The 12277-nt window shown below is 44.9% G+C and overlaps 1 protein-coding gene across 1 annotated transcript; it reads right to left on the minus strand.

Annotated features, from left to right (window-relative positions):
• Positions 1–4: 4 nt before the first annotated feature.
• On the minus strand, positions 5–4742 carry SPP1 (secreted phosphoprotein 1). Its single transcript, XM_080369467.1, has 7 exons — positions 4591–4742; positions 3290–3356; positions 3135–3185; positions 2126–2230; positions 1942–1986; positions 1429–1668; positions 5–947 (listed from the first exon to the last, which is right to left on the minus strand). Exons 2-7 carry the CDS (start codon positions 3341–3343, stop codon positions 306–308), a joined length of 1137 nt encoding a protein of 378 aa, XP_080225593.1. The 5' UTR covers positions 3344–3356; positions 4591–4742; the 3' UTR covers positions 5–305.
• Positions 4743–12277: the final 7535 nt, after the last annotated feature.

Here is a 12277-nt window from a genome sequence, read left to right on the forward strand (position 1 = left end):
CGGGTACGAGTTGTTGTGGCTTTATTGCAATCCAGTTACAGCAAGTACAGGCTGGCAGCACGGAGAGCAGCGTGCCCACAGCGTCGTCTGGCCGCCCTGCGCCACTGTCACCGCGTCCCGCGAGGCCGGCACAGCACGTGGGGCGTGGGCACTGCTGGCGGCCAAGGGGAGGCCACTGGGCAAAGAAGAGCCCCAAACCCAGGAAGTCACCATATGCCCTACGCTGTACAGGTACCCAAAATGAAGCTGCACCCCCCTCCCCTTAGGCAGGAACTGAAAAAGGGGAACATGACACTCGTCCCCCTTTAAAGGGTGACTTCATTATTTTCAATGCTGTGACGATCGCGAGCATCCTCAGCACTCTCCAATGTTTGGTTACTGTTATCGTCAGGACTCTCAGCTGAGACGCGGCTCTCCCTGCTTTCCACACTCTGCTGTCTCTCCCTGCTTTCCACACTCTGCTGTCTCTCCCTGCTTTCCACGCTCTGCTGTCTCTCCCTGCTTTCCACGCTCTGCTGTCTCTCCCTGCTTTCCACGCTCTGCTGTCTCTCCCTGCTTTCCACGCTCTGCTGTCTCTCCCTGCTTTCCACACTCTGATGGCTCTCCCTGCTTTCCACACTCTGCTGGCTCTCCCTGCTTTCCACGCTCTGATGGCTCTCCCTGCTTTCCACGCTCTGGTGGCTATCCCCTCTGACACTAGCCTTGCTATCAGCTTCTGCCTCACGGCTGTTGAATTTCTGCCAGCTGTCGTTTTCCACACTTCGGTCACAGCGCTTGCTGTCCAGCTCGCTGCTGTCCTGCCCGTGGCTCTTGTCAGCCCATTCCCTGCTGACAGTGTGCTTCCCCAGGGAGTGGCGGGTGGCAGAATCCTCCTGGGAGAGCCCTGCTTGCTGGCTGTCTGCATCTGGAACGCTCTCATCCTCCTCCGTGGCATCATACGCAATAAGCTGTGTTAGAGAGCAAAACAAGAGAGAGCCATCGTCACTCCTGAGGAACTGATCCGTCAACAGGTGCTGCAGTACCTCACCAAAGTGAGCTGCATAGGCTGCAGGGACACTCAAAGCCTGCACGATTCATTTCCGCCTGGAGACACCATGGTCTTTTATGGTGTCACGTGAACATTTCATGTTGCAAGGAACTCAGGTTTGACCCTGGCCTCAAATTTCACATGTGCAAGTACAGCATGATAGTGCAAACTGCAGTATTGCACAGCTTGCAGCAGCAGGCTACAGTCCTGCCTCACCACGCTGACAGCTATCAATACCCCCTGATTTAAAGTATCCAGAGAAAGGAAATACATTCCTTCACTTATGCCTATTTTCCCCTCAACAATCCTTTTGAAAACTGACTCCCACAAAATAACATGTCCATTTTCAAGTTGGCTACCCTTTTCCAAAAACCTGGGTACCACTGCTCAGCACTATTTACCTTTTTTGCAGCTTTGCGGAGTTTGCTAGACTTCACTGCCCTCACCCTGTAGCCCACGCTGTCACCTCTGCCGGCATTGTCTCCCCGGGTGAAAGGGGGGAATGGTACAGTTACTGGAATTTCTGTGGGAAAACTTGTGACAACCTCATCAGATTCATCCGTGTCATTGGAATCATTATCTTCATCATCATCATCATCATCCACATCTTCATGGCTTTTGCTTGACACATCAGGGAAGTGCTAGAAAACATTTATTATGCATGAGGCAAATGAACATACATCTGAGATGTGCAGACTGGTATCTGTCCTGTTCGCTTATGCACTGTTGAGGGGCTATGTGCACAAATCACTCTGAATTTGCCTCACCCTGCTTTGGTGAAGCAAAGGGAGAGGTTTGTTTAAGGAGAGATGTTACCATAAAAAAAACTCATTTCATTGAGGAAAAACTGAGTGCTGTTACACACTGGCTGCCCTGTAGCACTCAACTGACATTTTGCTGTTCAGAACACTTACTGGTTTTACTGGGAGGTCCACACTTTCTTCTGAAGAGTAAAGAGTCTGAAAACAACATAAAACTCACTATTAGTACACAGTAGAGCCGATCAGCATGTTGACTATTCTTTAAGCACTTAATCCTAACTTGCAAATCTTGGCATTGAAAGGTGCTCTGTTTTCTCTTCCAGTTAGTTTCCCCTACCTGCTGAGGTGATGCCAGGTCATTCTGTGGGTGCTCCAGACTCTCCCAAGACTGAGAATTCACATGGTGGTGTCGATACCTGTGTGAGTGATGGCCCCTGGCATCCTTTAAGATGAAAAAAAAAAAAAGGGGGGGGGGTTAATCCACAGAGGAGCATACAGGAGCAAGCAAAGCTGTCTGCATCACAACCTCTGTTTTCAGGCAGAGGTGGCATCTGCAGTACGTGCCATCAATACCCCCTGCAATTGCAAATCCTCAGCCATTCATTGCAGTAGGAAGAGGACTCAGAACAAGCCATGATCCCAGATGAACATTATACCCAAACAATATAATACAGATGTGCCTTTCCCACTGGCAGAGGCTGGGGAATTTCAGATCAGTTTTTCCAGCTCATTTTTGTTCAGTGAAATTTGGAGCTATATCTAGTGACCATTGTTTATGCTAATTCTCAGGTCCTTTTCCCAAGAGTGATTTATCTCCCGCATCATGAAGGCTCTAAACTAAATGCAGTAGCAGAGCAAAGAATTAATTTTACATGGGTAGTAGCTGGAAATGGAGTATAAATCAAATAGCTATATAGAAGACTATTTAATAGAGTTCATTTACACCACTCCAAAAAATCATGGAAATTGTATTAAAGTGCTCTTCCAACACCAAATATTGTCATCTGATCCACACTAATGAATGTGGGTTATAGTAGCTATGCCATGCTGCAGTCCTTTTCTCTTTTAACTGACAGCTTACACATTTTTCGTTAAGATTTCCAGTGCTAGTCCAGAGATGCAGCTGACAAAAGTCCACAGCCAGGACATCTAACATGGCAAAAGTCTACTGACATCAGTGGCTCTCTGCTTTGACTGTCTGAGAAACTGGCTCAGAACAGCCAGGTGAGGACATGTTCTGCTAGCAGCTACAATTGTAAAACAGGTATTCTGATACTAATGTGTAATAGAGGGGGGGGGGGAAGAATTTATTAAAAAAAACTCATAGAAAGACAAAAGGAGCTTACATATTTTTCTTCAGAGCTGGCAGAAATGGCATGGTGCTTGGATTTACTCACCTTGAAGGGAGAAAAGAGAAAAAGCATTTGTCAGTATTGATTTCTTTCTAATATACAAAGAAAATATGCAAGTCATTGGTGATACGCATTTGTGGTTTACTCACTGGCCATGCAGCGGTGATACTGATAAAGCATAAACACAGAACTGCCACCTTCATCGTAACGATTTACCTAGAAAATATTTTGGAACAGTGAGTCAGCAAGGTAAAATACCACAAAAATCCCTTAAGCTTTTACTTTCTCCTGGTGTACTTCACTGTGCTGAGACTAGCTCTCTGCTAAGGATTCAGACTACCCATGTCAATCTTTTTCCTCTGTCCTCCATTACCACTCCACACCCAGCTAGTTTTGTAATGACTTAGCAACTCAAAAGCTGCAAGAATTTTAAAAGCAGGTACTGTGAAGTGCAGAGCCGTGGTGCGAATAGCTGCACTGAGAAGGTGAGCAGATTCCTTCTGTCATCTACTGACTTGCACTGGCAAAGGAAAAACCTTGTGAAAAACAAAGTGCTATAAAGATCAGCTTTGGTTTATCATCATTTAACACAGTTTTGTCAGAAGAGACAAGACAAGACAAATTTGGCTTGGATTCTCTTTTCAGTTATTTTAAAACTAGTTTTCAGGGTTATTAACTGGAGTTGCTGTGAGTAACCTCCGTTTATATGAACATAAACTGCTCTTATTGATAGACCTTTATTTCCCCCTCCAGAAGTTTGAACAGAATAACCTGTCTCTCCAAGCAAGAGATTAAGTGAAGTATCTGCTCATATGGCAGTTTTAGCAATTTAATAAATGAGTGATTCCTGCTGAAATTAGGAGGGTGCTGAGCTGCAGTAAATTCTGGTGCTGACAGACCAATTCCCAGGTTAAGGAACATTCCTGAGAAATTAAACTGATTTACTGGTGAAAAAGAGGCATTTAAAACTTTAGTAAATCATAGCAGGAAAAAAAGGCTACTAAGGGCACATTTAAAATGCATTAGTAAGGCTGGGCCTAAGACAGGACACTCTAATAGAGGTATTACAATTTCAAGAGTTACACTGATCCTGTCCGTTCAGTAGCATGCAGCACAAACTGCAAACCTGCCAGGAGAAACAGGGACATTGCCAGGCAGTGGTTACATGAGGGAGGAAGCTTTCTGTGTTCAAGTACCAGCTTTGAGTTTCCAGCTTTTCAGTAACCTCCTTCTGACATCTATCAGCACACAGATTTAAAATTGTGATCATGTATCATACCTTGCATCGCTAAAGCAACTTTGCTCCTATGAAAGCACACCTTTTTCCACAGAGAAACATCAAATGTCCCTGTCCAGTGAAGGAGTTTTCAAAGATCTCCTGCCCAACGCTTTCTTGAATGAAGCTGCAGACAGAATGGCACATGTCAGGTAAAAAAGCAGAACAAATTACCTTTTCTGGTGCAGGAGTCAGCTGCTGCAAGAGTGCCCTTAGTGATCCTAGTGGCAGCTTCAGCCAGTTGGCTCCCAGGAACTCTGGCTTTCTCCCCTCGTCCCCGACTGCCTGACATCTCTGACCTCGGGGAATTTAAACCCTGTCCCAGGCACAGCCACCAATCCCGATGTGGCGGAAAAAGATGAGGTCATGAGGCTCCTGGCCGCCGTCCTGCCCACGTTCTCCGATGCTTCCTCTTTGGCTTTGTGGCTTTTGAAGCAAACAAAACCTACTCTATGGTTAAAACATCACTTATGGGCAAGATCATTAACCAGCAGGTCTCTTGAATGCACAGCATTTGGTACTGTGTAGGAGGACTTCAGGGCATGTCTGTCCTCCTTTTGTGAAAAGGCAGAACCGGCTTTCCCAGAAACCTTTCATGCCCTGTTCTCTAGGGGGTAGGATGGTAGGGTTATGTAATGTATGCAGGAAGAAAGAGATCTGAACATAAAATTCCCCAAAAAGGTGTTAACGCTTCCACAATGTTGTAGATTTTCTCTCCGGGGAATACACGTTGCAACACGAATCACAAAGACAGGGTGCAGAACATGGCCTTTTGACTTTTTGGTCTGAGTTGGGTCAAAAAATAAAAAAGAAAAAGAAAAATTAGTGTGTCGCAATAGGCATTTTGTAGCCAGAAACTTGTTTCTAAAAGTATACAAGAGCCACTGGTAATTTAAAAGGGTTTGTGCACCGTTATCAGAAATTCACACTTCTTTTCTATTCATTTGTATCCCTTCTGGGTCCTTTCTAGTTTCATTTACTGTCTCGAGTGGTTTGGTTGAGTCACCTGCTACAGCTGTCTGCTCACCAAACCTGCTCCAGAACCCTTTTCAGGAATCAGATGCCAGAAATTTTTCAAATTAAAAAAAGAAAAAGGAAGGGGGGTGGGGAAAGCATCTATAGCTCCAGTACAAGGAGCGCCATGACCAGCATCAGGAAGCAAGGGACATCATGGGGTGAAATTCCATATCTGCTACGGAGCAGTGCATGGCCCTACTGATGGGCAACAGATCTGTTCTGCCTCGCTTGGATGGCCATAGTTTTGGATAGATTCTGCCTCATCTGTGACGTGCTGTAAGCCTCTCAGACCCTCTTCTATTTGGTCTTTAAAATGACAATGGGGTGTCATTCAAACACAGGAAAACATTCCAAACAGTCCTTTTAGAAGGCAGAATATTTATAACTGTTTCAAAGAAGTTCTCTTTCTCCTCATTTCTCCAGCCCAGCTGATGGCTGATGTGTCCTTAGTCAAGCAGCAATGAAACAGACACCTTGTTGTCCCAGCCTGTGTTACCAATTTTCCTGTGCTGCTAACACTTTTGTGGCATGTTTAGAAACACCTTGAGGAACATACCCAGGTAAACTCAGCAACTGCCCATCACATCATCACACAGACCTATCTAACTATATTTTTGAGCTGAGATCAGCAACAGCTAGAAGTTTAATGTAGTCTGCTTAATAGAGAATTCTAATATCCCAGGAGGAGAACTGGATAATAAGATAGTATATTAACAGTTCTGCATGTCCTTAAACCCGTGTATGCATCCACCTGAATAAGGACTATCCACACTTTTATTTCTGGAGCTATGTGACCATTATTATTTACTAACTCAGGAAAGACTTTTCAAGCAAAAAAAAAAGCCTTCAGTAACTAGCATTTCAGTAGTGGGATCTTCTGCAGATTTAGATAACTTACATCATATCCCACTGTATCTGCAGCTCAATGCTTCTGGAAACCAGTTTACTGAAGCCCTTGTACGCAGATACAGGACTCAAGCTGTAAGTGGATGCTATTTAGAAGTTTCGGCTTAAGCATTATGTAGTAGCTCATCTATCCACATTGTAATACACGACAATTAACTTAGTAATAAGGACTGTTTCAAAACACCACTGCTGTTGACTGCAGGGAACCCCAAACCAGGTCCATAGGTAGCCATGTACCTTTGATCCCAAACACCGATACAAATGAATAGCCCAACTTGCAGCTCCCCTGACTGCTAAGAAAAAACTACTTCCATCCGACAGAGACAAGCTTGGTAGCTCACACCACTGAATATGGGACTGGGTATGCTGGGTCCTGCTCTCCTGTCTACACACTGCATCAAATTTTAAGCCTGCAAAAACCTACTTTCTCTACCCACCATTCATCAAGAGACACGGAACTGAAAAACAACATTATACTGAAAGATTCCCTAGAGCTGATGTCTGGCCAAAACAACAAACCTTCTAGCATCTGCAGTCTGCATAATGGCATATTACTGTCTATCGGACTTTCAGGAAAACACGTATTATGTCAGGACTTGTAAACAACCTGTTTCACCAAGTTCAGCAGCTGTCTTCAGTCATGCTGGTTGAGAAGCCCAGAGCCATTAGAAACACTGTTTTCCTGCAGTTTGTGTACAGATCGATTATCCCTGTGGCTTTTCAAGACGTGTTTTTGCAAGTACCTGGAACACTTGTCTCCCAGCGGAGATGCTATGTGACCCCCAGGGAATGGTTTCTGGCAAACAACTGGTATTTCCAGTGTGGTGGGAGATAGCAGCGTTTCTGAGTACTGTTGCCGAAGCTATATGGTTGATTTTGTAAGAACTAGGGAACAACAGTGATGTTTTGAAGTAACCCAGAAGCAGGATGTGAAGTGACAGTTATTACTAAATGGCTTCATTTTATGCAAGGTCAGCCAGTACAAAGCTGTAGTAAATTTAGCACTTGTCTCATGCCTGTCATTATGTGGTTATTCATCCTGTAAATCAGTTAGTCTAGCTGAGAAATCCTTTGCCTTGGTAGGAGGCTGTGCTTCTCGTCCTCTCAGATATAAGGAACAAGCAGGGCAGAAAGGGGAGAACTTTCACGATTTTCACTTCCCACATTAAAATGCCTAATTCTGGAGAGAGCATTTGGCTGGCGGTGGCACAGCAGAAGCAACTTACTCAAATTTGTACAAGTGGGAGGGTACATGATTTTAGCTTTCAAGAGCTGTCAGGGTCTGTGCAGAGCACAACTGTGACAGGCTGTAATTTGTTGCATGTAGGTGACATTTTCTACTCAGCTATCCTGTCAAGCAGAGCTTTTGACCACAATTTCTTCCATCCCGGGCTGCCTTAGAAACATGTGGTTAGGCTGCCATTTCGTGTCGTCAAGAAGCACTATCAGTGCCTGCCTGTGCAACCTTGGACACGTACCAAAGATCCTGAGTTGAGGCATAAGCGTGATGCCTGGTGATATCTCTGGCCAGCGTGGGACATCCCAACCTGCCTGCATGCTGTAATGCTCAGTCTTTCAGGAAAGCTGCCTTTTGTTTAGACTTGTTCACCAAAAAGCAAGTCTCAGGTAACACCAGAGCAGCCTTAGGTGGCAAAGACCAAGACTAGGAGAGAGAGATTAATTTCTTCAGCAGCATTAAGAATGTTATCAAGTAAAAGCCCTAAGAAGCCACAGCTTAGCAGTGTTCTTAGAAACAACTGTTTTCCATCTAGAGTGTCCCAAAGAAAAGCAGACTTAGTACAAATAGTGGTTTCTGTGAAGAACAGGTGAAAAGCAAAACTTTCTTGCATTGCTTCCATAAAATACTTCCAAAAAGTACCTTGGAAACTCAGCATGTCAGCCAATACACTATGTCCTCAAAAGCCTTTGAATTTTCCTAATTGAAGGTTCAAAAGTGGGGAAAAGCTTACATTCAGCAGCTGGTAGGCTTCAAAAAACCTTCTGCCTCAGAGCACCACAGCGTTTGTGTCCAGGCCTAGGACAGTACTCGGTATGCAGAAGGGTTTCAGATCTGTTCAGTAAAGAATTTACAACAGAGGTTTGCTCCTTACACCCATGAGCAGGGCAGCCCGATAATGCATGCAGTGCAGCACAACTGTGTATCTTTTGCTTTGCACCACTTAGAGCATTTCCAAAAGAGAGCAGCAATCAAACAAGCAGCAGCAAGTTTCTCTCCAGCAAAACCTTTTGTGGAGCAAACAGGGCAGTTCAGAGTGATGCGAGGTTCATGACCTTCCAGCCACCCTTCCACTTCCAACCTGCAATGCAGCTCAGATGACTGGTTGGCAAGGTGAGATCTAGTTCACCCTCATTAAGGCAATAAGGGGGTTATGGTATCTTACTTTCCCAGAGCTGGCCCTAGCCGTTCCGGGAAGGGTTGCAGAACTAGGCAGACCATTGACCTAGAGCTGCAGTAGGTGATTAATTGGGACAGAACAGAGACTTTCTGGGAAACAACCCCACTGTAAGCAGCCAGCATGTTAGAAAGTGCCAGTGTTTGGCAGATAGCGCAGTCTTTTGGTCTGTCTTTATCTCCCTCTGCATAAAGAGAGCCCACTTGCTTGTCTCTGACTTCTGACACTAGTTGCTACCTGTTCACAATTTCAAATGCCTTTTTAGAAACAGCTTTGGAAACTGAAGAAAAAAAATAATTTTGAGAAACCGCCATACAGCTGTGGCCCACAAGTCCTGGAGGCTGAACAGCATCAGTCAGATCCCAGCTTTCACAGAGCTGAGCAGTTACTCCTACTACAGCATAAATACAGTCCAGCTGCCTGTAGCTGCCTAAAACAGAACCCTGCTGATGGTTCCTCTCTTGATTTTACAGCCAGCTAAAAACCCCAAATTTTCCAGACCTTTTTTTTTTTTTTTTCCTGTTGAAATTAATATAATTTAACACTGAAATCCATGGAGCGGCAGCAGGAATTAAACCAACACGGAAACATTAGGTTATTTTTAGGTCATTGTAGTTACTAGTGCAAAGAGCAAAACACCAGACATTCCAGTGCTGGTTGTGTTGCTGTGTTTCACCTCTGAATTGACAGAAAAATAATTGCATTTGTTTCAACTGGAAAATTTAATAAACACAAAAGTAGCCTGAATTAGAAACAAAAGCAACCAATGAAAATATATGTGGCGTACATTATGTTTTCATGACCGTGCAGTTTTGTGATGTATGTAACCCTCAAAATGCAATTGTTTGAGAACAGACAACGAGACTTTCACCATCTCAATGGGAACTGAGCTCAATCCACTCTCTCAAGATGCTGGCTCTGAAGCCTGAACACCGCTGCAGAGGTAACGGTCCAGGATGAAGCAAAGCACACAAGGTGCATGTGCTTAAATCCTCTATACGTATATAAGAAAGTAATCATCAGTTTGTTGGCTCAGGGCTCACAATCTGAGTACCGAGGGGAGTTTGATAGTAGGAAATAGCATCACAGTATGTTGCGTTTTGGACAAGCATTGCAAAAACACTGTGACAAGTTGTTTCCCTCTCTCCCTCCCCTACTATCGCAGTTCCATTTCCTATCCTACTGCAAAACTTTATCCTCACAGTGAGAAAGGACACTAATGGAAACGTCTGAATATGCAGAACGGGTATGGAAAGAACAGCATCTTCTTGCTCTGCATTGTGCAACTGTTGGAAAGTCACAAGATGCTTGTTCCACCTAGGCAGGGACTTTTGGCAGGGCATTACAGGGATGATTCTGCACACCCAGTACCCCTCCACTTCACTAAGCTCTGCTAGCAAAGCACGAAGAGCCACCCCCTCGCTGCAAGAAAAGAGCAGATTACAGTACAGCACGACTGTACAGTACAGAGAAGAGGTGTGCAGAGAAGAGGATGGGCCAGCTCCTCCTCCGCAGTCACCCACACACTGCTTCTGTGCATAACTGAGATGAGCACTGCAACCCTAATACTACACGACAGAGGAGAATCCTAACTGCCATCATAATCCTTATCACACAGCAGCGTTGATTTTGCATCCCACATACACCATGCTGAGCTCACGTCACATTTCCACCCAAGGCTCACAGCATGAGGAAGAGAGTCCAAAAAAAGGTTGCTACCAATCGCAGAGACAAACCTTTTACAAGGCGTACTTTAGGAGTCCCTCCTGGAAGGGGCCAGCACAAAATAGATGATTTGGAGAGGTGCCTGCCGGCCATTACGCAACACAGGATTGCAGCCTGCATATCTGTGGTTATCTGTACACAAGGCATGTTTTCTGCAGCCTGCCTGGATTTTTCTATCTTCAGAAGGTCTGGGGAAGGTAAAGCATGAGTTCTACGACCACGACTACTAACAGCGCTTGTGACCCTGTCAGTAAACCTGACCTCACACTCAGGCTGGGCTACACACCACAAACCCTTCAGATTTCACGTAGCTTCAGGTTTTGTTGTGAGCGGTTTTCTTAACTCTCAGTCTAGGACTGCTGTGGTCTGAGGTGAGACGGATGCAGACCTGACTCAGTGTGAACGCAAATATCTCCCAGGCACTGTGTACCAGCATGTGGAGCCCCCGCTGGCGGAGTGGGAGGAAAAAATCATCTGTGGGCCTGATGAAGGGAAATTAAAAAGTTGGAGACTGGATTTAGGGAGGAAGTTGTTTGGCTGAGAAGCTGATTTGATTTTGTGGGGAAACCAAAAACCAGCAGGCTAGAGTCATGGCCTCTGCCATCTCGACTGAGTCACAGGGAGATTCCCCACAGTTTGCTCAAGCTCGGAGGCGATGAGGCTGTTTTCCCTCTAAGTCCATCCAGGCAGGAGCTCTGCAGGCACCAGGCTTCACTGCAGCAATGGATGACTTTTGTTCTGGCTTGGAAGGTCAGGAAATCTCCTGCATGTCAAGATACTTCATCTTAATTGGTATTGAGGTAGCCACATCTTGTACAACAAGCAGTCAATGTTGTACATTGTATGTACAATGTTCCATAAATGTTGCACTCAGACCTAGCACTTTCTCCTTGTGTTTTGCATATTACAATGGTATTAATCCTTTCAGTTTTTAAAAATTGGGGGTTGTTTGGATGGAATGGGAAGTAGTAACTCGCACCTGACAGGTATTACCATCAGCAAGTCAAAGGAAATATTAATTTTCTTAATTGTATAATTCTTCAAGTAAATAGGATAAATTGAAATACTGAAATAGTTCAGATGATGTGGTGAAGCAAATGTCTGGGAAAATCAAAAAGATTTATTTTCATTAGAAAGGTACCTTCCACACCCCACCCTACACCCCTCATGTTCAGTCAGTTTTCTTTTCCTTTCTGGCCTCCCTTTTAACAGGACTGGAACGCAAAAAATATTTTGTTTTGTAAAGTACCTGCTGAACTGGCAGCTCACATACACAGGGCAGGTGGCCTTACTCCCCAGATTTGTCATCTCCTGGACCGGCCAGTCCCTGACCCTTCCCAGCACTGAGCACCAAGAGCTCCAGAGCCTGCGACACAAGGGAACTGCACAGAGGCACGCTGAGCTTGGCTAGCCAGGGGGAAAGACAGCCTGTGAGGTAAAGGAGCAACATCAACACTTTTGGCAAGCCCCTGCTCTTCTTCCTTGCTAACCAGCTCTTTTTGGAAGGGAGGTGCTTTTTTGGAAATACACAGTTGAGAGATAATCACATCCAGATTTAGGAAATAACATTTTGCACATAATTCATACTGGCTACCTAGACAGATTATTGGTTGAGCATGTAGCTATAAATTTGGCAGAATAAACGGCAAACTGTGGTTGGCACATGGATGCAAAGCAGGAAGCAAACTGCAGCTATACATTAACTAGGGGAAAGGAAGACCTAAGAAACTGAGTAAATCAACAGGCTCTGAAGCAAACAATAATAAGGGGCAGAGGACAGGGTAACTAACACTTGAGGA

Source organism: Falco punctatus, assembly GCF_963210335.1.
Source record: "Falco punctatus genome assembly, chromosome: 1".
NCBI classification, from domain to species: Eukaryota; Metazoa; Chordata; class Aves; order Falconiformes; family Falconidae; genus Falco; species Falco punctatus.